General features: G+C 40.8%; 7 protein-coding genes across 9 annotated transcripts in view; 4 read left to right on the forward strand and 3 right to left on the reverse strand.

The window, feature by feature from the left end:
• The window catches only part of LOC127010806 (uncharacterized), a 120,344-nt gene that overhangs the window by 53,610 nt on the left and 42,230 nt on the right, over window positions 1-24,504 (forward strand). The gene's annotated exons all lie outside the window — the stretch shown is intronic.
• Window positions 8,061-9,129, reverse strand: LOC108028062 (GPN-loop GTPase 2). The gene has a single exon (XM_017099703.3). It carries the CDS (start codon window positions 9,064-9,066, stop codon window positions 8,143-8,145), a length of 924 nt encoding a protein of 307 aa, XP_016955192.1. The 5' UTR covers window positions 9,067-9,129; the 3' UTR covers window positions 8,061-8,142.
• Window positions 9,222-10,704, reverse strand: LOC108028831 (metaxin-2). 2 transcript variants are annotated; one of them, XM_017100820.3, is made up of 3 exons: window positions 10,543-10,704; window positions 9,762-10,471; window positions 9,222-9,321 (listed from the first exon to the last, which is right to left on the reverse strand). In XM_017100820.3, exons 1-3 carry the CDS (start codon window positions 10,624-10,626, stop codon window positions 9,315-9,317), a joined length of 801 nt encoding a protein of 266 aa, XP_016956309.1. In that variant the 5' UTR covers window positions 10,627-10,704; the 3' UTR covers window positions 9,222-9,314. The 2 variants fall into 2 exon arrangements, with proteins under 2 accessions (XP_016956309.1, XP_016956308.1); XM_017100819.3 differs by having other exon boundaries at window positions 9,222-10,471; window positions 10,543-10,703.
• LOC108028819 (angiopoietin-related protein 7) lies at window positions 10,745-12,422 on the reverse strand. Its single transcript, XM_017100806.3, has 3 exons — window positions 12,150-12,422; window positions 11,072-12,093; window positions 10,745-11,013 (listed from the first exon to the last, which is right to left on the reverse strand). The coding sequence occupies exons 1-3, from the start codon at window positions 12,222-12,224 to the stop codon at window positions 10,881-10,883; spliced, it is 1,230 nt and encodes a 409-aa protein (XP_016956295.1). The 5' UTR covers window positions 12,225-12,422; the 3' UTR covers window positions 10,745-10,880.
• LOC108028731 (rho GDP-dissociation inhibitor 1) lies at window positions 12,673-16,819 on the forward strand. Its single transcript, XM_017100696.3, has 5 exons — window positions 12,673-12,846; window positions 14,733-14,935; window positions 14,998-15,107; window positions 15,166-15,280; window positions 15,880-16,819. Exons 2-5 carry the CDS (start codon window positions 14,752-14,754, stop codon window positions 16,074-16,076), a joined length of 606 nt encoding a protein of 201 aa, XP_016956185.1. The 5' UTR covers window positions 12,673-12,846; window positions 14,733-14,751; the 3' UTR covers window positions 16,077-16,819.
• Window positions 15,295-15,867, forward strand: LOC122819042 (uncharacterized). Its single transcript, XM_044095103.2, has one exon. The coding sequence runs from the start codon at window positions 15,630-15,632 to the stop codon at window positions 15,732-15,734; it is 105 nt and encodes a 34-aa protein (XP_043951038.1). The 5' UTR covers window positions 15,295-15,629; the 3' UTR covers window positions 15,735-15,867.
• Window positions 23,215-24,504, forward strand: part of LOC108028485 (adenylate cyclase type 2) — a 40,026-nt gene continuing 38,736 nt past the window's right edge. For both annotated transcript variants that reach the window (XM_017100348.3, XM_017100351.3), the window contains exon 1: window positions 23,215-23,472. The gene's annotated coding sequence lies outside the window, so the exon portion shown is untranslated. The remainder of the gene's footprint in view (window positions 23,473-24,504) is intronic.

The following is a 24,504-nucleotide window of genomic DNA, read 5'->3' on the forward strand; positions in this document are numbered from 1 at the left end:
TATTAATTTAACTACACCTTTCAAAAATGAAACTATTTTTCGTTGTTTTAAGATTTAAAATTTGAACCTAAATAATCCCTCAAATATTTTTTTAATCCACTATTTGGTATTTGTAATAAAGTTTTTAATGGTTCTATATTTTTAAGTTAAGGGTTTTATTACAACGCTCAAGGTCTTCTAATAATCGGGTATTTAGGAATCATAAAAAGTTTACTGATTTTCTTAACAAACGAGTAGTTTGCACACTGTTTAATTGCCGAGATTCCTAGGCCAGCTGGCCGATCTCCACTGATTTATCGGACTATCTGCCGACATCGTTTGGAGCACTAAGAGACCATTTAAGTATTCCCTATTTGTCTCACAGTGGGTGCTGCTGGCCGGGGAATTCCTTCCAACAAATCAGGCGGAAATCTGTAATAAATTTATTATTATGTGGCCCGGCCATGTGGATTATAATTGTGCTGGCAACAAATGGAGGCCGGTACGGTGCCCACGGCGAGGCGACAGTGGCCGTGGCCACCGACCGACCGGCTACTGGTTATGAGCACGACCAGGAGGAGTCGCTGTCGCCGGTTCATATCGTGCAGATTGTTGGCAATTATTAAAATGATAATTGCACAAATCTGGCTATCAATTGACGACCATCGAAGACCTTAGACCAGCCGCCGAGCCAGGGCCAAAACGAGCGAAAGCCGCGCCGCGCACAGAGGCGAAATCCCCAGCGCAGACGCATGCGCAGAGGCAGTCAGCGGGCTCCCATTTCCCAGTTTCTCAGTGGCCAGCCACCAGTTACCCGCTCCCTATGCCTCCAGTGTATCCAGATCTCCAGTGGCTCCTCCTGGCCTGGTCTCTTCTGGCTCCCGGCTCTTATCATGCGGCGTTGGCGCGCTGTGCAGCTTTTCGCCAGCGTTGACAATTTGGTATTAATTTAAGACAACGGCGGCGGGCACAACAGCCGACCGGGCCCAGACAGTTGGCTCTGGCCACTTGGGCCGCAGTCAGCCGAACAAAAGACGGACATTTACATGCTGCCAACGAGGCTAACAATGAAATCTGCGTAGTTTGTTTTGGCCCCCAGCAGGGGAGGGAGGGGTCGGAATGGGCCAGCTTAGTCAGACCTCAGATGTGACCAGAGCTGAGAAGTCTCAATATTTTGGAACGTGCCTTTAAAATGGTATTGAATATTTTGTAAAGTGATTGTAAAATTTGAGTTTTGTTAGAATTTTTAGAATTACAAATTTAAGACCCTAAAAACTAGATCCCAAATAACCATATCTGGAGTTTTTCAATAGTTCTCACCTTATAAATTAATGATTATAGTTTTATGGCATAGTTCTCGAATTTTAAAATATTATAAATATCCCGATTTTTTAAATTTTTTTGTAAATTGTATAATCTTGTAGATGCTTTAAAAATTGTACATTTTTAATATTTGAGAGTGATGCCTTAGGCCATTTATACCTACTCTTTCTTCAGAACAGATTTCTCTTCATTTCCATTTTTTATCCTTTTTTTAATATTTGTTTTTATTTTTTTACTCTTAACACTTAATGTATACGTTTTTACTCACATTTCCATCCCTTTCAAACTAAACTTGGTCCCATTTGGCAGCACCGCTCTGCTTTGCTTTGCTTAGTTTTCCTTTGTTTTGGCCAACTTGTGTCCCTCCGCTGCGTCTGCGCACAATTATAAAACAAAATTGATAAAATTATTGTTGCTGGCCAAAAGAGCCCCGATGGGCGATTAGCCCAGAGCCAAAAGGTTGCCGTTGAGTGGCCCCAACTGACCAACATGGGATGGCAGTGGGGCAGAGCCGACCCCTTTCGCATGATGAAAATCAGCGAGTGCGCAGGAAAAGCCTATGGTAATGTGCGGATGGAGAACCCAGACCCAGACCGAGACCCGGCTCCGCCTGCTAGGTGGCTAAATGAAATTTATTTCAATTTCATTTGATATTAATTGCTAATGGCCTTAAGATTGAATTCCAATGGGCCGCCTTATTTGGTGACGCGGTGGAGGAGGCCAAACAAATCGGGCCAGCGAGTTCTCACTCGCGGACTATGTCGGTGGCTTGTTAGGATTGTGTTAGGATCGGGACCCCCGACCCCTTCGAGGGGCTGGCGCCACGAGCAACGATCCGGGGCTACAAATAAGGCACCGACCCGGGGTCTCGCCCGCACAAATCTCTGACAGTTGAACGCCGTTTGTCGTTGGTCATTGGTCGTTTGTCGTAATTAGCAGCCAAATGGTTAGCTTATGATACCTCCGCATGTAGTTCCCTTCCCCGCGGCTTGGTACTGGGCTATTTTGACCATTTCTGGCCGGGCTGTGCGAAAGTTCAGGAGTCGGCTGACTCTGACTTTCGAAATGCAGGCAACCCGGCAGCCGGGCAACCCACACGCTGACACAATTAAGCCAAACACATGTCGTCCCCGGCGGAGATAAGCCATTTATTAACTTTTCACAAGACCTCCGAATGATGCCATAATCTCCGCTTACGGTTAGACACATGGGAGAGAAGCCACGGCTATCTGCAGCGCCGAAAGATGCAAGCAGATAGAACCGAAGGAGGATCGCTTGGAAGGCGGGATGCCCTGAAATCGGTACTGTTTATATGGAGTTTGGGTTTAACCGCAGATTAGTTGCATACAGAGAATGTTTCTCAAACTATTTTAACAAATTGTACTCCTAAATTAGCTATAGTTTATTTAAGTGATTAGCCAGCAACTTTAAAATTGAATTTATTGCTCCGGTCACCTGACTTTATAAAGCTGTAATGCCCTTCGGGAGGACGGTAATTTACTGCTGCTAACTGCGGCTACTGTTTCGCTTCGGGGACCTCCAACGAGCGCCGCTTGACAAGATCCCAGGCAGCGAACCAACCCAAAGGAGCTGAAGCCCGGCCAACAATTGAACTGCAATAAAACAATTTACCCAAAATAGCGCTCGGCCCAAGAGCAATCTGCTGGTTAACCTGGCATCGGACTGTAGCAACACTGACAAAAGTCGGGATACAAAAGCTTTTGAAATAAATGGAAAACTGACCAGAATATATATGTTGTAAAAAGGTTGGAGTAATGATAAAGTTAAGTTTTCCAAAGTTATATGCAGCTCTTCAATTTGAAAAGTGAAAAAATTGAGTGCTTCGGTGAAAGTCTTAACTATTCATAATTTTTTAGATTAACATTAACATGTTTGTAAAGCAGAATAATAACTATTTATGTAACATTTTAACATGTATCGCTAATTACTGTTGCTTTTGTCAGAATACAATACCGTGTATCTAAAGATATAGTTATGAGGCATTTTTAATATCAAGATTAAGATAAATAGAGATATATTTCTTTGATGTAACCAATATTTCGAGTAAATCTTTTTCGACAGAATTTGAATAGTTACTTATATCCACGAGTAATTAAGATAATTAAACTCATACTTAATTGATTTTTAATTGGCACCAATATTTTTCCAGTGTGGGTCCGCCGCTGTTACTGGACTCTGGGCAACATTTATCATTGAAATGTGGCGTGCGGCTTCTACGCAGTCGCAGCAACTGCGGCAGCCGAGGATGCTTTGCGGCACCAAAACGAGCTCCCGAAACTCTCCTTTGACTTTGGCGGTTGCTTTGCATATATGCAGTGTGGCAGGGCTCGAGGGGCGCGCCGCGGCGGGGGGCGTGGCAGTTGTCCGATAAACTAGCCCCGATCCCGTTCCCAATTCGCGTAAGTCAGGCAGTCGAATGGCTATGGGCGCAGGAAAATCAATTCCCCGGCCTGAACAGATTTCCCTTTAACTCCGGCAGCCTCTAGCCCGTCCGACCTGACTGGTCGGCTGATTTGCATATGTTTTGGTACTTCTCCGTGGTACTTCGGTACTTTCGTGCTGCGACAAAGGCCCTCATAATTGCTTGATTTAGCGACCCATTCAAGACGAAGAGTCGGCGCCAACCGCATCCAAGTATCATCGCTCTCGGGCTCTCCCTTGGTGTAAATTGTCGTCCGCGAAGGCTACGTGTGGAGCTAGGCTTACACCTAAACAAATTATATAGTAATTACACACGTAGAGCTATCTGCATAATGAAATTATAGATGCTTCTGCACTTTCTTTCATGCCTCTTTCTCATCCGCATTTTAAATTAAGAGTAGGACTTACATAAAAAATCCAATATTTAGGTTTTACTTTTTAAAAACATATATTTTATATTGTTCAAATTAACAGTACAGCAATAAATATTTATTCATCGACTTCTTGCAAATATTTCTCAACAAATAGGTACTAAGATTGAGATTTTTTCTCTGTGCAGATGTTTTTTGTGCTATGGCTGTTGCCTTGGTAGTGGGTGTCTTGGCGGTTTCTGTCGCGTAAATTGCCAAGCAATTCATAAGTGTCAACGCGTCTTGTATGAAAAGTGGTAGCAGACTTCAGGAAAGAAGCTATGTTGGAGGTGATTTATGAGTTTGTTTGGCTCCTCAAATCGGCTGAGCAACAATTAAAAAGGGTTTGAGAACCTAGGTTTGAATAATTTACTCAAGATCTTCTAAAAAGTTACACAGGACCTTTACCACACTCTCCTAATATCTGCTAACCACAAGATCTAAATTATAATACATAATATTTATTTGAAATATTCTCAAAACTTAGAACCATGTAGTCTCTTTGAACTTCGTTTGGTCTTTGTTACCAATCTTGTTGATTGCCAAGTGTCCTCGTCTCGGCTTCAGATCAAAATATTTGCATAAGCAGAGGCCCGAATTACAGTTTAAGCCAGAAACCTCAAAAAAACAGAGAGCAAAAGGCGAAACAGAGCAGAGCAGCGTCATGTGCTCGGTTCAGATACAGATACATTGAATGCGAGGTCTTAAGACCCGCCGAAGACAACGACGACAGCAGGCACGCGCCCCGATCCGAAATCCAGAAACCTAAAGACGACTCGGGAACTCAGGTACAGGATGGCAAAAAAGAGCAACAGCAAGGAAAAAAGCGAAAAAGGACCCAAAGTTGTGCAACTGTTGGGTGATCTTTCGAGTCGGGTGAATAACCCGGAGACGTTCCTCAAAGAATCTCGATCTAGTGGAGTTTTTATTGTTATTATTAAACTTTTATGGAGCTACGAGCACATTGTGCTTACTGGAGTAGTCACAAGGTGTTCACCAAAGGTTCTTCTCTTAGCTTAGTTATATCTAAGTGATACATTGTCCCTTAATATTTAGAGACAAAGGGTGCATTCTTATATATTTTTTAAGTATGACAAAAATTCCCTATGTTTTTAAGTTTACTTCCACATTACTGTGACTATCCCGGATATGAGATAAATTGGGAGTTCCTTATGAAATGGAAAATCGGGACGCTTGGTTAATTTTATAATTTTCGACAGGAAAAAGCTGCTGCTGCGAGATGGAAGATCTTATCGTCTCTAATATCTGTGCGCGGGCTCGATCAAATTACAGTTCCGGTCAAGATTGAGCATTTGGTTCCGCTTTTGTTTCGGGGATGAAGACAATGCAGCGGGGCCACCGTTAAAACTAAGTTGATGATTTGGCCGATGCCTTTGGTTGCTGCCTGCGCTTCAAGTGCAGCATATGGCGTTCTCACTCCTCTTGCTGTGGCTTCAGCACAACTGACGCAGGATACGCAGGATACTCGGCATCGCAATGCCGGCCTACCTACGAGCGGAGTTTTGGGTCCGCTCACTTCCTATCCCTCACATGGTCCCGGCCATCTCCCGCTCCTGCTGGAATATGTAAAAAGATCAATCAAGTATCGAGCTGCCTTCGCCGAGGTAAACTCTCCCTAGAAGGAACTCTACTCGCATCTAGATGCCCACTTGACTCTGGCTGTTTTTTAGGCACTTATACCGTGTAATAATAGGGATTGGGGATGCCAGGGTGTCAGCAAGGTATGATGGTTGCAGGTAGCTTGTAAGAAAAAGTGGGCATAACATGTTTTATTTACTAGGAAACACAAAAAATGAATTTATTTTTATTACAATAGGTCGATCCTAGTGTTTTCTTATATCACCCCTGAAGCTTTCTAAGGAATATAATATTTTCCTGATCACATCATAGCCAGTTTATCCTTTCATGGGCTTTGGAAAATCGAAAATATTTCAAGGATTCAAAAAGCTTTGTTATTGACCAATCAATTATTAATGTTTTCTCACAGTTTTATTTATTGTGTACCATACTTACTTTAATATATTCCAGGTCATCACCTAGTCTTATGCATCTAGTACGCCGACTCCCTTGTTTTTTTCTCCTTCTTAGCTGGAATTTTTCTCCGACTGCCGCTGCTGGTGTGCACCTGCTTTTTGGGCACAGGACGCGCGTCTTTTGACCGCAATCGTTGCCAGGACAGGGCCCGCCAGAAAAGCAAAACCAAGCAGAAGTAGCGCTCCTACAGGCCAGGTCGCTTAACTGTTGAGCTTGGCGCGCTTACATCGCAGGGGATCGCACTTGTGGCCTTTTTCGGGGTCGGGGCGAACTATCCTGCAGAGCGTGTGCCGAAAACGAAACCGCAGCCCGCTGCCTTACACAAATCCCAAAGCCAAGGCGAATCCGAGCCTGGCTCACTTCGTCCTGGCCCAAACCACTTTCGTTTATTTTAATTTGGCTTGCGGTCAGGGGAATCGGGGCTTTGGGGGATCGGGTCTGGGGAACTGGCAGCCAGCCTGCTGCAATCTGAAAAGAGCCTGCTGCATTTAATAACTGTTTTCGTTTTTGCCGCTGTTTCCCCATACTCTTAGTTTTGAAACGAGTTGCCACCTTTAGTAGAGCCAGGTATTTCGGAATATTTTTGTCCTAAAAATGTATCAAAAGAAGTCTTTCTCGTCGATAAGAATGTGGTTACTTTCTAGATCTTAGCCAATCAGACTCTTTCCTGTCTCAACAGTTTTATTGGTCTCTAAAATAGAGTATACCTTGAACTGTTTCAAAAATGTTATCTTATTTATTTGTGGCGAATAAGAAAGTGGACATAATTTTTTGCAACTTTAAAGTGTTTTTTTCTACTTATATAATTATAATTATCTAAGTTCTACCACTCCAATAAAGAAAGATTGGAAAGGGTATATCATGAATTAGTTTTTAATTTTACCGGCCCGTGCTGTTTTTTTATATCGCTACTCGCCTGTAAAAATGCCCCCCGAGTGCTCACGACCTGGACTTGGTGAGGACTCTATAGCGATCCCGTTTTGGGGTGCACGTGCCACACTTTGCAGCTTGCCACGAGATGTTCCGCGGTCGATCGAGCTCTTATCTCGCAGAACAACGCGCCTTGGGCTTAATTAATTTTTATTTATATTAACGAGGCTTTGGCCTTTAGTTAAATCAAAGTATAGAGTCCCTACTTAAGCTGAACCCGAAGCTCGTCGAGCCATTTGTTTGCAGGACGGCATAGAGGGATTGATCTCCACTTGCGGAAAGGTGACCGAATGAATACTTAAGCTCTTTTTAGTAAGCGGTTTGAGTTTGGCTTTGCTACGAAAAATAACATTACCACTTAATTGTCCTAAACTAAAACTCTTAAATAGTAAATTAAAATTATACAATTTTACGTCCAAGAGCTAGCCAGTTACGATAAGATTATAAAAATGATATGTTGCAATTCGATTTTACATTTTAAAATTCCTTTTTCTTATCCCTTTTAGAAGTTGAGTTATGTAAAGGTGCACTTATTTGTTTAAGGGCTTCACAGAAATCACAAAAGATTGAAGCTTATAATGGTGCTTGCGTAAATGTGACACACCGTTTATATTTTTAAAATCAAAGTAATTCTGCGCCGTCTTTAATTTCGCTGCTGCCTCTTTACGATTACAATTTTACATGTATTTTACACACCCTATTTTAAGATCCTAAGCGACATCTAGTGGTGGTTTTACAGCCTTTGAACTTCATCAACAGGTGTCTCTGGGCGTTAAATTCATTTGAAGTCGCTTAATTTAAAGTATAGACTTACGTATTCGGGTTGCCACAGAAATCGTTTAACAGGCTTAGTTCTTGCATCAATAAATAAATTCATTTAGTTTATAAACACTACCCGAATATGGTTTTTATTTGTTCAGCTTTCATTTCTTGGGCACTCGAATGTCTCCTCTTAAATACATGCAGTGTTATCACAGGCTGTTTTCAATCGATTCCAGTGTTCCTACTCCACATACGGCTGGATGTCGTGCTGCTGGCGAGCAGCCTCCGTTTCTGCCCCCACGGCGCAGGCAAGCAGTGAGTTGACCGTCTGCTCCTCGCCCGCCTTGTAGACGTATCCGTTGGCCTTGTCTATGTGATTGCGCAGGCGCAGCATGCTGTCCGTACTGAAGACATCCAGCAGTTGGAACGAAACGAGGGCGTAGTCCTCCACCATGGAGCAGATGGCTGCATTCAGCTTGCGGTGCTTGCGCATGGTGGGATCATCGTCCAGCTTGTCCAGCAGATACTTGAGGTCCAGGACGTCCGTGTAGTAGTCCACGTTGAAGTGCAGCTTGGCCTCGTGCTTCCTTAGCAGATCGGCCTTGGACAGCACATTCACGTGGGGCAGACTCATTCGCAGCATGGTATTTAAGGCCATCAGCAGGGTGGCTATGAATTTGGCGGGCTCCGAGCAGTAGTGCGAATCGATGAGGTTCACGGTGACCAGGCTGTATCGCTCCCGCTCCAAGCGTTCGAAAACCCGGGCCATGGCGGTATGATGAGTATAGAGCTCAATTTGCCCGGGGCAGTCGAACAGAAAGTAGTTGTGGGTGGCGCCCAGCTTGCGCAGAGCCGGCAACAGCCAGTCCTCCAGGTGCTCGGCCAGATATTCGGCGCAGTGCATCAGAGCTCCGTTGGGACCCAGCTTCAGGTGCTCCATGCAGTCCTCCACGGTGATTAGCTCCATCACACTGAGCACCGGTTCGTAGGACATGTTTTCGTTGGCCGGGTCCAGGTTCACCACGCCCACCTGGCGGCCCAGTTCGCGGTAGAACTTCAAGGCCTCGCCGCAATAGGTGGTCTTCCCGGAGCCAGGAGGTCCAATGATCAGCTGGCCGTAGCGGGGATTCTCCACCGTCGGCTGCGTCGGGAATCTTTGCAACATTTTTGCGGCAAATTGAAGAGCAAAAAGTAAACAAAAAGTAGTGTGACCAGAGTTCTGGCACCGAGAAATGCACACTACAAACGAATACCCCTAGTTTTCCACATGCACTGTTAAAAAATTGTCTATTTCTATTTATATTTAAAAGTTGTGTAACATTTCTTGTATCGTCAACAAACAATTTATTTTGATGTATTTAACATAATGATTACTAATTTACACACTTCCATTAAGAAATTTCAGACCTCAAATCATTTGCTGAAAGTAAAATGTATAAAAGAGCATTATTAGTTTTTACTAAATATTGAAGACTTTAAAATAAACATGTGGGATAAGCACCATATTGCACATCGAAGGGCAAGTGCAACATGCACAATTTGTCATCGAAGGCGGCATGGTTATAATTATTTTTGCGGGATCCGTGATGTAATTTTTACATGTTTGCCATAAGAAATAATGCTTTTTATAATCAAAATTAAATTGCAGCGGCTTTCTCAGCCTAAACAAAAGCCATTTCTAAATGCGGGTATCTGTTTACAAAAGCAGGTTGATTTACAGCGTTAAGAACAAATGCTTCTAATAGCTTTAGCAGAATTCGTTATGCACATCAAAATAAATGAATAACTACGTCTACAAATCGGCATTTTATATGCCAGCATTTTAGTGCGAGAGCTATGAATAACTAATTTTAGAGGAACCTGGTCTGGAAGTATTTCTCATCGACAAAGCGACAGAACTCGACCAGGTGCTTGAACTTTTGCACCGTCTGCGCGAGCGCCATGTTGGGCAGCGTGGTGGTGAGGATGCTGAAGAGGTGTCCAAAGGCGATGGCATCCAGTTCGCAGGGCTGGTCGCCGTAGAAGAAGGGCGTCTCGGGCGACTCCTTCAGCTTGTATTCGAGGGTCTCGCAGCACTTGGCCACCTTCTCGATGACGCTGTCGATGTCCAGGTCGTCCCACTGGTATACCTTCAGCAAACGCAGAGCGTTCCGCCGCTTTCCGTAGTTCTGCATGTGGTTGAGGGGCCAGGGAAAGACGACGCCGTTCCTGGGAGCGGTCACCTCCTTGTACACGCGCTCGTTCTTGAAGCTGATGTACAGCTCCGCCATGGTGAAGATGTTCTCCACCAGGGACACATAGGTGCGCATATCGGCCTTCTCGTCCTCGTCCTGCCAGCTGCCAATGGCCAGGTCCTTCTGCTCCACAAAGTTCACAATAGGCTCGAACTCCGCAAAGATGAATGCCCCAGCGCGGATGAAGGGCAACTTGGTCATCCTGCCACCCGGCGACATGTGCTCCGCATTGGCGCAGGACCGGATCCCAAAGGGCAGGTTGCACATCTTCAGGTAAGCCTTCACCGCCAGGCAACTGGCGTTCTCCGGCAGCAGAATTTGCTCCGCTTCATAGGGCTTTCGGATAGAGAGGGGATGGAAACGGTGAAATTGTCTGATGGAGCTGGACTTCTGGCGACCCGCCTCACCTGATAGAGGGTGGCATCCTCGGGCCACGGCTCGGCGGCCAGTTTGTCGGCCGTGTGCAGTTGACTCAGGTACTGGGAAGTCATTTTTAAAAGATCCACACAAAACTCGCCGATGAAGTAATAAGCAGCTGTTTGTGTAGGCGTTGCCAGATGGAAAATATCAAGCCGGAAGTGCTGCCAGATTATTGATGCTATCTTTAAATCGCTTTATAACATAGTTTTATTTTAATATTAATTCGTGGCGACCTTAAAAATATAATAAGGCTTAGAGCACAACACTTTTTTGCATTGGAAAATGGTATCAAGATTACAGCTATTTAATTAAATTAAAAATCGTGTCAGAGTTTTGGCCGGATCAGCATTTTGCAGGATTTGAGCGAAATTAGTTTCCCCAAGTTCCAACGACCCCAATAAATTCCAAACAAGGAATTTAACTCAACTTTGGATTCGACGTATTCGCCCATCAAATTACTGAAAAACACAAAATTTTAGAACTATGGGAAACAATGGTTTTTAATATTATTCATACCAATCGTGTAGGTTCCACCATCGCCAATATGTATGATGAATAAAACTTTCATTTGCGTGACTCCGCAAAGCATCGCCTGCGTTTCCCGAGTAGTTACCCAGGGACTTTAGGGCATACTTTTCGTTCTTGCTTCCTACAACAAAGTGATCATATCGTGCAAAGGCAGTAGCATCGTCAAAATCGACTAGTTCAATGCATAGTTCATGCCTACGATTTGTTGTCAACCTGTGAATTTTTTCGATGCCTAGCCATAATTCGCTTCCTAGATCACCAAAGCCGTTTTCATATAAGCTAAGAGGTTTTTCAAATGAGAGTTTTCCATCGACACGCCGCTGTATAACCATCCAGTCGGAACCGGCATATGAAGTATCTTCAAAAACTGCTAGGAATGGCTCAAAATCAGGGAGCGTAATCATTTTAACTGAAGGAATTTTAGTGCAGTTGAGAAATACAAAGTCAGTTGGACTTTTTGCACTTTCAGTATATGGGGTGATCTGAGATAATTTTTGATTCCATTCATTTATCTTCGCGTCATGGACCTTGATTTTGGACTCTAGCTGGGTGATGTAATCTTCCTTATCTGACAGGGTTTTGGTTTTTATATTTAGCTTTTCAATCTCGTCGTTTTTTTCTTGGACTATACACTCTAGCCTTTTGATTTGCTCATCTTTCTCCCTCATATTACTTTCGTTATTATCGGACTTCCTCTCAAAGTTTGCTGATTGTTCCTGTTTTTTTGCAATAAGACTTCTGCTTATATCAAGCGCATTTTCAAGCTCGACGATTTGCTTTTGCAGTTGCTTTATGTTTAAGTCTTTGTTTTGAGTAACTAGATCGATCGACATGCGTAAGGACTTGATTAACTCGTCCTGATAATGGGACTTTTCTTTTTCACTTGCCAGCCGAGTTTCCAGTTCATTTATTTTGCTTCTACATTTCTTAATAATCTTTGATCCTTGGATGTTTCTGTTTTGGTCGTTTGCCTCCGAGCGCCTATCTTCGAGATCCGAATCGCTGCTGAGCTGGAATGAATGCTGTAAGTGATCTTAATATTTATGGATAGCTATAAGATACCCACCGAATTGTTTTCAGTGGCTGAGTCCTCGCACGATCGAGGTGTCTCTGAGAGATTGTTCAAGCTATCGGGTTTCATGGCTGTCGTAAATGCGCAATTTCGTTGTTTACCAAGTAACTAGGTTTTATAACATAAATACAGTACTTATGTTTTAACAAAAATGACAGAAGCAACGCGATTTATATGTGCGGATGTGAATGAAACGTAAATAAAAAGTGGGCTTCACGAGAAATTGTAAAATTAAGAAGAAAGAAGTGGGCTTAGCCTAAAGTGTGACCATCTTCTGCCCATACAGGTATTTTTAACCTTTGCGGGGTACAAAACAATGAGGGGATTCCTAAAAAGAATAAAACAATCTTATATGAAGATGTTTTTCTCTATTTTTATTTGAGTTTTCAATATTCTAGCAGCTTAGCCAATCTATTACATAGGAACATTTCTAGAAAATTAGAACTTGGGCGGTCAGTGTGAAAGGTTGCGTTTTCCAATCCCTGTTTCGAGGCGTTTCGGTATTCTGCGCAGGAGAGCGAGCGTTCACACTTACACTTCTTATTTCGCCGAGTGTTTTTCGTTATATTTTGCTTTGTTTAAAAGTTAGTAGGACACACATTGTAAAAACAAACAAAACTAGTTATATTATTCCAAAAGAACACACTCTCGAGGACTGCACAGTTTCCGCATCATTTTGCATACTAGAGAGGTGAGTGCGCGTCGTCGCCGCACTGCGAGAGTGTGTGTGTGCTGCGTTCCAATGCATGTTGCTAATCCAAACTCGCATTTAAATATGGTTAAATATCGTATTCGATGTCAGCTGGAGTTTTTGGCAGTACTGGTGGTTATCTGCTGGCCGAGGAACCACTCCCAAAAAGTTATACTCGAGGATCCGTGGCGATTCATGTGCCGGTCCTGGTGCGAGTGTGTGTGTGCGGCCTGGTGTGTGTGATTCATACGTCTGGGGCCTTAACATTCTTCGTGCACATTTCTTTATCAAAAAAACTGAAAAAACCGAAAAAACCGAAAAACTGGCATGGTTCGTACTTTTCCCTGAGTTATCCCCACACTTTGGCGGGGGGTCGTCCATCTCTCTCTCGCTCTCTTCCCCCGTCTCCCTCGCTCTCGCACTTTGTTTGGAATTCTAAATTTCTGTTTGGGCAGATTTGTTCTTGAAATTACCTTTTCCCACCCAACCTTAATTGTTCCGATTGTATTTATTGGCCCAAACTTTGTGAGTCCGAAAAATGTTTATTATTTCTTGCCATTCCCACACGTGCACAGGGAGAAATATCTGGTGCATTCTAAAATCTATCTGAGTATCAAAACATTTTTGGAGAAGTACGATTTTTAGCATTATAATACAAAATTTAATTGTATCATTTAAGTTATTTCCTATTTTTGTAATTGCTTTGCATAAAGTAGTTATAATAATATAGGAGTTAAACATCTGTAAATATTTAAAAAACCAAGCATATATAGATCCTTAAAAGATCTTTGTTCTTGCTTTCGGTGTACACATGTGCCTGGAAGTATCCCCTGTATAGATACATTTTTATTATCGCTCAACAACTTGATGTCAAGTAATAACATTTCAATTTCATGTACATTTTTTGCACTAGCGGCGTGTATATAAGGCCAAATCTGGAGAACCGAGAATTATTATTGGGCCAACTTTCGTCGAAAATGGACATAAAGCCAGCGACGTGTATTTAGATAATGGGAAACAAAGCAAGATAATAATAAAGGCGCTGGCGGGGGCGGTGGGCGGAGGCCCTCGCGTTTTGTCGCCCGTTCTGGTCAATATTATTCAATGCCGATATCCGCTCTTTCTCCCTCTCCCCGACCCCTGACTACCGAACGCTCTTGCCTTATCTGACTCGCCGTATTTGGTTGGACCTTTTTATTTTCCGAGCGGACCAGCTGCAAGTCGACCGCCTCCACACCCCGCCCGCTGCCAGTCAACACGTCAGTTCATCAATGCGTTAATAATTGAAATTTAATCAATATTATTGAGCGGCCATATGAAGTGGCTAACATTTGTTCGCTGCCATAGCCAAAAAACGAATAAGCCCACTCGATGTTAACTGAATGATAACGCAGGCAGCTATGCGGGGTATTGAATACATTTTTTACCACAATGTATTTTAGCTTTCCAAACTCAATATTTGTAATATTGATTTTTTCTGATCTTAGCAGTCAATTTAAAATCTTAAATTTATAAACATTATACATTTTTATAAATTTATTTAGTAGTTCCAGCCCCGACAAGCCAGTAGTTCAAGTGTTCTAAGTGTGACAACCTAAGAAAAGAAGACTTTCCCAATCGTTCGGTCCAGGAATATTTTCTTTTACCCCGATAGGCGTTCAGCATTGGAATCGCACATACTTTTAAATGGAGGCTTACATATATACAAAACAATATCATTATCGTCAACATGTTACTCACACTACTAAAAATATGCCTATGACCCACATGCTTCTCCCAGAGCAGCTGAGAAGCACTAAACAAAAACTCAAGCAGCCATTTAGCAATAGCCGGTGCTGCTCATTAAAACGTAATTGATTGGTAAATAAACAGTTCTGCTTGGACAGTTCTAGGTTCCACATAGCCATGGCCGAAACAGAGACGAAGCCCCATCCCGAGCACCACGATGAGGATGTCCATGATGCAAACTACCAGGCGCCGCCGGAAAAGACCATCGAGGAGATAATGGCCGCCGATCAGGAGGACGAGAGCTTGCGGCGCTACAAGGAGGCACTCCTAGGAGCCGCCCAGACCGAGAAAATTATTGTTGGTAAGGGAAAAACTGCTTGAATATGAGGCAAAGGGTTTACCAATCTTAACTTCCTTTTCCAGAACCAAATGATCCCCGAAAAGTGATTGTGAAGAAACTTGCCCTTGTCGTGGAAGGACGCGATGACATGGAATTGGATCTTACCGGTGACCTTAGCCAGCTCAAAAAGCAGGTTAGTTATTATACTTATCTGACTACCTAAGGTTTACTAATGCACCTTATTCTTACAGCTTTTTGTGATCAAAGAAGGTGTTCAGTACAAGGTGCGCATTGATTTTATTGTGCAACGTGAAATTGTCCATGGCCTTAAGTATGTGCAAAAGACTTCTCGCTTGGGTGTTAATGGTAAGTACTAATATTACCCTAATTTACATTTTTTTGTGATTTTTGGTTGAAACAAAGTCCAATTAATAGTTCTTAAGTCGGATTTTTAGTTTTTCCCCCATTGGCAAACATTTAGGCTAAAGGTTTGTTTTATTAAATTGCAATCCTTTTCATTTTCGGTAATTACAAAGAAGAATCAAATTAAATGCAACCTCGCGCCACATTATTTGCTATTCTGGTTTTCCCATGCGTTACACGATTTAAGCACTTTTGGGACTTCAATTCGGTAGAGGCCGAGGCACAATTGCCAGTTGTACACATTAGTTCTTGATTGACTCTTGTGCAGGCTAGTCGTAAATTTAGTTTCGAAATGGGAAAAAGCTGGTTTGATGGCACGACCCTTTTGTTGGGATTCTGCGGTGCTGTTTATATTTTGTTTTTCACATTTGCAATAGTAACTCTAGTCATGTGTTGAGAATAACTTGAATAAATATCCTATTATCTTCAATGCCAAACTCTAATTTCGGATTGTATGATTTTTTAAGTTGTGGGTAAGCTGGCGCTGAATGCACAATAATGTGATAAATTACTAAAACGAAAATCTTTTTATCATTATCTAGTTGACAAAATGAAGCATATGGTTGGCTCTTATCCGCCGAAGAAGGAAATTCAATTTTACTTGACGCCCGCCGAGGAGGCTCCCTCTGGCACATTCTCCCGCGGCACCTACTCGGTCAGTTCGGTCTTCACGGATGACGACAAGCATATACACCTGGAGTGGGACTGGACCTTTGAGATCAAAAAGGACTGGGCCTAAGCAGCACATCAAATAGCACACACACACGACATACGCTTTTTGTTTTCCCCAACAAGTCTTGTAAATGAGTTTATTTTTGTTCCAAAGGTGTAAGCGAGATTTTCCAAAATGTAATTGATCGTCAAGTATTTTCGTTAACGGTATTAAATTTAAAATATTTTTGTATCTAAAGTGTAATGAAAAGCCATGATAAGTATTTTTGATACCCATTGAATGCCTAATTGAATGTGTGCAGATGAAAAGCGTTTCTCGCCTAAGTCCTCAGTAAGACGGCAAGTGGATCAGTCAAGTCAAATCCAAGTCAAGTCACTAGGCCAGTCAGTCAGTCGTTTGGTTCTAATTGCCATTGCCTATGTTTAACATATATCTTCAACCAGATTAACATTGAGTAATAAACTTTAAGAAAGTTGTTTGCATTTCGCTATGTATTTAAAATAAATGAACGGAAAGGTTTATGTTAAATGTAAGTTCAAGCCCCCAATTAAAGCAAATAATACCCAAAGATGATTAACTCATCGTCAGCATCCATACGAAACCATGCAATTCGAACTGCTAAATGTAACTAAAGCTGATACTTAATAATGCATTTGATGTTTGTGGAGCATGCAAACACTGAAGTCTACATTATTCGAACTATATACTATCTCTGTGTATTTTTGTGTACAATATACGCGAATGCTGATTGAATGCAACCGAAGAGCAATAAATAATAAAATATACATATTTTAAAAATGAGAGCTATACTTTCCCTTGCTGTTTTCATTATAACTTGGGATGAGTGGCTAATTCTTGTGTTAATAATAGTAATATTTTCCTTAGTTAGAGGTAATTTACATTTTTCACACTTTAAACTGCTTATCAGTACACTTTGTCAAGGGGTAAACGTCATAAATTGCTGTCAAAAGGTAGAAACACAAGAAATTACTCATACGCCATGTGCGCCACTGCTAAGTATTTTCTCAAGGTGTATGAAAGAGAGGGCCAAAAAACCCGAGAGATACGTTCTCTGTTTACGTTCGACTCTATCAACACGATTTCCAGTTTTGAGGCCGGCCTGTTGCACTTAGCTGGGGCAACTTGTTGCTCAACATTCGCGGAAAATAATAACCACATTTTATATTCAAATGCTCATTTGTCTTCAGTTTCGCGAAAACCTGCATGAATAAGTAAACTGTTTTGTGGCGCCAGTTGCCAGAGGGAAAATTGCGTAATTTAAGAAAAACAACACAAATATGTTGGGGGAAAGCTTGGGGCAGTCATGTTGCTCGAGAAACCTTTGCCCCTCGTAATCACCCAGGATACGGTTCCACAAAAGGGACAAAAAAAATTGTTATTTTTTTGCTTGATTGTTTTCATTAGGTGAAAAGTAATTACAGATATGATAATACTAAAATTAAAAAACTGGAGCTAAGGGTATACATACGTGAATTTACTTTCCAGAAGACAAAATTTCGATTATATTTGTTAGTAAAATCTCCAATAGTGTTTATAAACGCCTTTATTCCTAGATATTTTACACTAAAATATGTATAAACCTTAGTCAAATCTATCAAAACTTTAGTTTTTGCGTTATTGCTTTTTTGATCGATAGTCAAATGATTGACGTGGGCACTCAAATTTTCAGTTTATGCTAAATTCAGCATCCCAATTCTCGAGTTCGATTCGTTTCCTGTTAACTTCGGCTTTATGAAATGCCAATATTTCTGCATCCAGCACTCACGTCCATCCCTGTCCGTCGAGGATGTCTTGATTGACGGACGGGACGTCGAATTTTAGCCTTCACCCGTACTGTTCATTCCGCCAGCGCGATGTGGGCCAACGTGGCCTTTTAACCCGATGCTGGCAATTGTCCGCCGCCTCCTTTACGGTCCATTGCATCCGGGGATAAGGTTCAATGAAATTTGCAGATAAAACCGAACGAATGGGAAAAACAAAAGCGGCTGGAGTGGGGATAATAAAGTAGAAAGGAAATGAAATCAAAAAGGAAACCAGAAAACGCAACAGGCTAAGTGCACACACACTCACGGTAACGCACACAGGCACTCGGGGCGGAAATGCGAATGGCGGCCATTTTGTCCGCCTGCAAGCAGTGCTGAAAAAGGGGCCATTTTGTTTTTGCCACGGGGCAAACTGCTTGCTAATATAATAATATCAAGTATATTTAGAACCATACTACGAAGTTAGTATATATATTTTATAATAATAATGTTGGGTTTTAAAAAAAAATATTACGTGTAATTTTTTAAGTCTTGGAATATGCAGAATTTAATTATACAAAGTATAAAGTACATTAGAAATGTTATAAAATGTATTTGTCAAGAGAATATTCCACAGATTATTTTTATTTCATATCTTAGTTAATATCGTACATTTTTAAAGTACCTTAATAATTTTACCCCAGAAAGGCTAGGCTTATTGGCATCTGTTGCTCTGCAAATGGCTGGAAAAGCCATGAACTGCAGCTGATGTCAAGCCATTTAAACTTTTCTGCAAAAATGCATATTTAATCTCTAGGAATGCTTGTACGTGCTCTGCTAATGGGCTTTGGCTGTTTGCATTCGGCCAACTGACACTTTGTGTGCCATTTAAAAACGTTAAATCCTTATTTAAACCGTTTACAAACATTTATCGAATTTTCTTTTAATAATACGCTATTAAAATTTTCATAATTTAATAAGAAAACCCAAAGGATTTAAAATCAAAATGACAATAAGCCGTACAACAAGGCATTTATCCACAAAATATGCCATAACTAAATATCAAATTAAAACCGGTCTTGTGGCAGAGTAAAATTTTCTTTGTGCAAAATTCAATTAGTTTCAGTTTATACCTGATGTATTTGTGACTCACCTTTATTGGATTTCCTCTGCCTCTGTGGCAAGTTTTGCTAAGCCTATTTAAACATAATTAAATCTAGCAAAGATTTGAGCAACTTTTCGGTTTCTGCTGGTCTCTAATTTGGTATGCGGGTCAGCACACGGAGCAACGTGAGAAAGTTTTCCCCTGTTTTCGGCCACAGGCGCATACGTGTATGTATGATGAATTTTGTTTAACATTCGCTGGGTATTTCGGGGGAAAATAGAAATAAAGCAACAGGGGCAGCTTAGTGTTTTCATTATTACATTTTTGATAGGTCTAAAAAATAGGTCTAAGTATTCACTTTTTCAAGCGTTTTAAAATAGAGTAAAAACTGTGTTTCTGTTTTCTCGAAGTCATAAAAGGCCAGTCTTTTTTCTATTACACCATTTTTCCTGGCCTCGCTCGTAAATTTTATAAATCGCTATTTTTATTACTTTAATACTTTTGTGCCTTTGCGTAAGCACATGCAGGTTAAGCAACTTTAACGGGGAGTGTCAAACACGTCAAAAGCCCGAGGAGTTAGTCATCAGATTTATGCGTGGCCGGCAGGACATAAAAACCAAACAGAAACAGCCCCAATCGGCATACATTTTTTCAAAGCTCGCCGGTTTTATTTTGTTCTTTTTTTGCTTTTGCCCCCACCGGACAGCAAAAATAATTTGCGTTTATATTGAATTTGTTTTTTGTGCTGTTTTCTGCTGGAGAGTCAGTCCGAAGTTGGCGAGAAATTGCATGATTTCTGAATATATTCATTGAAATGGTCTTGCGGAGCTCTCCTCATTTACATTTCAACATTGATTTTTGCTATTGGCAATCAAAGTTTACTCGGCGTTTTTTATAAGAAAGATTTGAGGGGAAGGTGGGATTGTTCCACAGGTGTGTGGCTTTAATGTCTAAATTTTAGGTATTTTTCTACTAATGGAATTGTTTCAGTTGATGTTGAAGTTTTGATTGATACTCCCTTTAAAACGGTGTAGTAAAAATACTTTCCAACTAACTAAAATACAAAGCAGCCTTGAAAAGAGTGAATTTTTAACGAAGCCAGTGTTCATTATGGTTTATGGCGTGTCCCCGGAATATGTAATATTAATTCAGGCAATTTAACCCTAATTCCAAACTTGTCAGACTGTTCTGCTAAAACTTGCAGGCGAATGTGTCGAATATCAAGGGACACAGCATACTTTCCGGCGCTTTAAAGGACGATGTCAACAAGCTGTTGCCGCCCCCACATGAAATCACACACACTTTCCCACGCCGGTTGATTGTCGACCAAAGGACACAGATCCCGAGGCAGCCCGGGTTTATTATTGTTGCGAATTCTGGCGCTGCTTCTGTTGACTTTGCAGTTCTGTAATTAAGTCGAGCGCACTAATTAAGGAACATTTCGTAATTAGGCTTTATTTCGTAGCCAACTGCCAACTGCCGACTTCTCAGCTATTCATTCGGCTTAACCAAGTATGTGAAAAATTTAAAAAATCTTTGACCTTTCTGTTGTTAAAATTGATTTTCCCGCACACAAAAAGCTAAAGGGAGGCCATTAAAAATGAAAAAAACTGCTGTATTGACTACGACCCCCAGTAAATGGCATTGACTGACATTTAATAGCCGTTCATTAAATTATCATTTACTTGTTTTATTTTCATGGCACACACCGATGACAAAGAAAGTTGAACCTTGAAAATGATTTATGGAAAGGAGAAAGGGAACGTTTTCGGTGTTATAAAGCTTGCTAAATTTATCAATGATCTTGTTATAATTTTAATTTTAAAAAATTATTATACACACATAAAAAAGATATTTAAAATGTGTTTAACTAATCATCAGTAACCTAACTTCTTTAAACTAACTATAAAATCTGGTATTCAGTAGAGCGCTTGGAGTGCCTTCAATTCTGTAGAAATTATTCATTTTAAATCGTATGTCCTATTACAAATTCAAGACCAGGCCAGCTAAATACCCACCCATGGAAATGCCTAGTAAAGCCCCGGGGAGAGGGAGTCCTTTCATTGCCCACCTGTCTGAAGTGGCCATCCTTGAGCCAGGACTAACTTATGCCGAGCGGCGTGCGAAAGTAAACATGTTTTGATTTCGATCTGGTGATCATCGAATCCCACCTTGACCTTGGGGACCGGCCATTACCGATGCCATCTTTAATCTATCGGCTGGCGAGACACCTTTATCGGCCCGCAAATGTATGCAAAGTCTACTTGAGCCTTCAATTAGTTAATTTGACATGATCCTCGGGTAATTCGGTGGGTGGCTTTACACACTTTGAATTGCCTTTTAATGGTGGCTGATGCTTAAAGCTGCTTTTATTTTTGTTTATTCACCAGTTGAAATTTCATTATTATTTATGCAAATCCCGAATCCCACAGCAGCTCCGCGGCAACGTTGCCCGCGAAGTTTTGTCCACAGACTAAGGTGTGTGTCACATACATTTTGCGTGTTGGGTCGTTAATAATTTATTGGACACCAAATGAATTTGCGGTGAAACGCCAGCAATTAATGCTTATGAGATGAGATGTAAGGAATTTTAAAGACGACAAATGAGAGTATATATTTTATCATTTAAAATATTTCATGATCTTTACATTGTTTGGCTTTTTTGTAACACTACTCTATACTCTGCCAGAGCTTGCAGCATATAATTAGATTGCTTATAGTTAAAGCAACGAATTTTATACCAAATTAGGGTTGAAAGTGCAATGAATTGAAAGTTGAAAACATAGGTATCCACCTATCGTGGCTAACTTGCGGACATCTGTGGCCGGGCTCTGTCAAAGTTCATTACGTATACGCCCCGTGTTGTCGGACGGAAATTGCACAAGTCAGCAAACACAGTGCAAGCAAAGTACTTGCTTTGTGCAGGTGTTTGTGTGCCAACAAAGCAGTTCAAACATTTCCCCACACTCGGACAACAGGATCCCGGGTGCTGGCGACGGGTGTTGACAATATCCTGCTAAGCTGAAATTACCTGGGAACGAACTGAGCTGCTAGTAAGTAATTTAATTTCAGGAAATTGAGGTTGAAGTGGTGTTCGTGGCGATTGCACAAGGTGCAAATCAAAGGTGTATCAACTGGACCCGGACAATTAAACGGAGAGTCTATTCCGGTAATCATTTGGACATGGGAAGTGGTTCTTACTATTCTACTATGGCTGTTTAAGCATATAAATTTCAAAAGGTTGAAGGCTCGATTTTTAGATCTAGCCAGCTAAGCTATACAAAAGAATAAAATCTTAATCAGTTGAAGAAATAGCTCTATTAGGTCACAAGTAGTTTTAGATTAGACATTATCTTCATTACGGCACCACTATTGCAAATTCAATTGCACTTTCAAGAACGTACTTGAAATGATTAGAAAGAATGAATAAAAACGTGAAATTGGCGTTTTTCATGGCTCTCTATCAGATTTTATAATGATTGATTCATTGGAGTTGATTAGAAACATTTCTCTTGAAGTTTAACTTTTAAAACTACAATATTGAATACCACAACAAATAAAAAATATTTTAAATATTAAATATAAAACTGCATTTAACTGCGTTAGGACTGTGTTTAAAGCTATGAATAAATTATGTCATAGTTCAGCGCACATTGCTATTAGAATACTCTTAATTATGGATTTTCTAAAGCCTTGAATGGCCGCCGCAGAAATGAAATCATAAAATGAATTAATCACTAATTGCTTTAAAATCAAAACATGAACTTTTAATTATCTTGATTATTTCCTAACTGACTGATTTGTGTCATGGAACTCTGTTTGATTTAACAATAGAGTTCTTTTTATGTCTAAAGATCTGTTCTCTTGTATTGCAACTTTAAATCAAAAACAAAAGGTTTATTTTCTTAACATGTGTTCAATTTTATAATTTTTGAAAAACTATTTTGAAACCTGACACATAAATAACAATATGCATAAATTAAGGCATAATCCACACGGCGTATGAGTAATATTACATTTGCAATCCGCATTTCTTTCGCCGAATTTGCTCTTTTTGTTGGAGGTTAATCACTGGGTATTTTATTATTAAGAAACTCCTCTATATCTTTTTTCAGTTTGTTTTATAAAAATATAATATTAGCCCTTCGCTCCCTGTCGTTCAGTCACGATCAAAACGAAAACATTTAATCCGAAACCACTTCACACTCGCGCGCTCTTTTTATCCAAGCGGCTCTCCCGCTCAATGGACAAGGTCGGCAACATGTTGCTGTGGGGGGTGGTGCGCTTCAGCCTGTTGGACTCTTCGCTGCTCGGCCTCAGTTCTGATTAGAACGTGCACGGGTGCGGTTCGCTGGCGTTCTGAGAGCGGTTTACAAGCGGTTTTCGGGCGGACGCGTTTTTCGCGCGTTTCCTTGCCAGCCGAAAAGCGAGTGTGTGTGTGCGCGAGTGTCAGTGTTAATGTGATTTTTTTAAACAACATGTGCCATTGGGAAAGGTCTCCCCACATATATGCACAAATATATAAATAAATAATTTATTGATACAAATGATTAGGAAATACTCGGCGGCAGCGAAACCAACACCCAGCAATTAGGTATTGTACCAAAGTTTACCCAAAATTGAAGCGTATAGTTGATGGGAAACTAAACTATAAGCAAATAATCAAAAAATAAAAGTAAACAAAATGTAATAAATAAATAAAACAAAGGGCAGTGCTGTAAAAAGTTTCCGTTCTGAATGAAAAAGTTCCCCGCATAATTTCCAAATGGAATATTTAAAAACCCAATTTAGAACCCAAACTAATTTAAATACGAAAACAAGTTTGCAATTAATTTTATTCGCGTTTCATTTATAAACCCCAAAATTGGCATCATTTAAGTTTCTTATGTGATCGTTAAAATATAAAACTATGGCATATTAAAGATTTCCTTCCATTTCAAAAACTACAACTAGTTCAACAACAAAGTGGAATACGAGCAAAAATACAACTCGACAAAGTAAACATCGGACTTGGGGGACCGGCAAAGTGTTTACTCGCGATCTGCTTTCATATAATCAAGTGTAACTAATTGCCAAGCTCAATAGCAACTGAAATTAGCTAAAAATACAAAAATACGATGCGAGATCGCAAGCAAACGAATCTGAATGGTTAGCGACAGATCGAAGTATTATATATTCACAGCCCTCTCTCTCTTTTTTGCTGCTCTTCTTGATAGTGCTAATCGCATCTGATTTCGGGTTTTCTAAAAAGTATTTATTATTTTCGTTCGAACTTGGTAGCCGTTCATTAATTAAAAAATAAAGGCTGCAGCGGCAGCAACAACAAGTGTCCCCGAATTAAAATAAAAAATTAATGCTGCTTTCAACTTGGCAGCTGGCAGCGAAATTCTGCGTCGGTTCTGGTCTTTATTGTAGCTCTTTCGTGTTTTTTAGTGGTTTCTTTTTATTTGCAATTTTTGTTCAACGGCCGAACGAGTTGATGATCGCCTATGTGTGGATGTTTGGTGAAAAAAGTGATACGAAGCATATACATATGAGTTCGTTTGCGTATGTAGTTTGCCAACAGCTGTGTTCAAATAAATGGAGCTTGTTAAATGCTTAAAGAGTTCCCCAAAAACTTGCATTA

The sequence above is a fragment of the Drosophila biarmipes genome, chromosome 3L (assembly GCF_025231255.1).
Source record: "Drosophila biarmipes strain raj3 chromosome 3L, RU_DBia_V1.1, whole genome shotgun sequence".
Taxonomy (NCBI): domain Eukaryota; kingdom Metazoa; phylum Arthropoda; class Insecta; order Diptera; family Drosophilidae; genus Drosophila; species Drosophila biarmipes.

What these genes read in the sequence shown, in the direction of transcription:
- LOC108028062 (XM_017099703.3), bottom strand. Translation starts at nt 9,066, where the DNA reads ATGTTGCAAAGATTCCCGACGCAGCCGACGGTGGAGAATCCCCGCTAC.
- LOC108028831 (XM_017100819.3), bottom strand. Translation starts at nt 10,626, where the DNA reads ATGACTTCCCAGTACCTGAGTCAACTGCACACGGCCGACAAACTGGCC. An exon ending in AGGATGCCACCCTCTATCAG is followed by an intron (nt 10,472 to 10,542) that starts GTGAGGCGGGTC and finishes TCTATCCGAAAG; the next exon opens with CCCTATGAAGCGGAGCAAAT.
- LOC108028819 (XM_017100806.3), bottom strand. Translation starts at nt 12,224, where the DNA reads ATGAAACCCGATAGCTTGAACAATCTCTCAGAGACACCTCGATCGTGC. An exon ending in CAGCCACTGAAAACAATTCG is followed by an intron (nt 12,094 to 12,149) that starts GTGGGTATCTTA and finishes CATTCATTCCAG; the next exon opens with CTCAGCAGCGATTCGGATCT. An exon ending in TGGTGGAACCTACACGATTG is followed by an intron (nt 11,014 to 11,071) that starts GTATGAATAATA and finishes TGTGTTTTTCAG; the next exon opens with TAATTTGATGGGCGAATACG.
- LOC108028731 (XM_017100696.3), top strand. Translation starts at nt 14,752, where the DNA reads ATGGCCGAAACAGAGACGAAGCCCCATCCCGAGCACCACGATGAGGAT. An exon ending in GACCGAGAAAATTATTGTTG is followed by an intron (nt 14,936 to 14,997) that starts GTAAGGGAAAAA and finishes TTCCTTTTCCAG; the next exon opens with AACCAAATGATCCCCGAAAA. An exon ending in TTAGCCAGCTCAAAAAGCAG is followed by an intron (nt 15,108 to 15,165) that starts GTTAGTTATTAT and finishes TTATTCTTACAG; the next exon opens with CTTTTTGTGATCAAAGAAGG.
- LOC122819042 (XM_044095103.2), top strand. Translation starts at nt 15,630, where the DNA reads ATGGGAAAAAGCTGGTTTGATGGCACGACCCTTTTGTTGGGATTCTGC.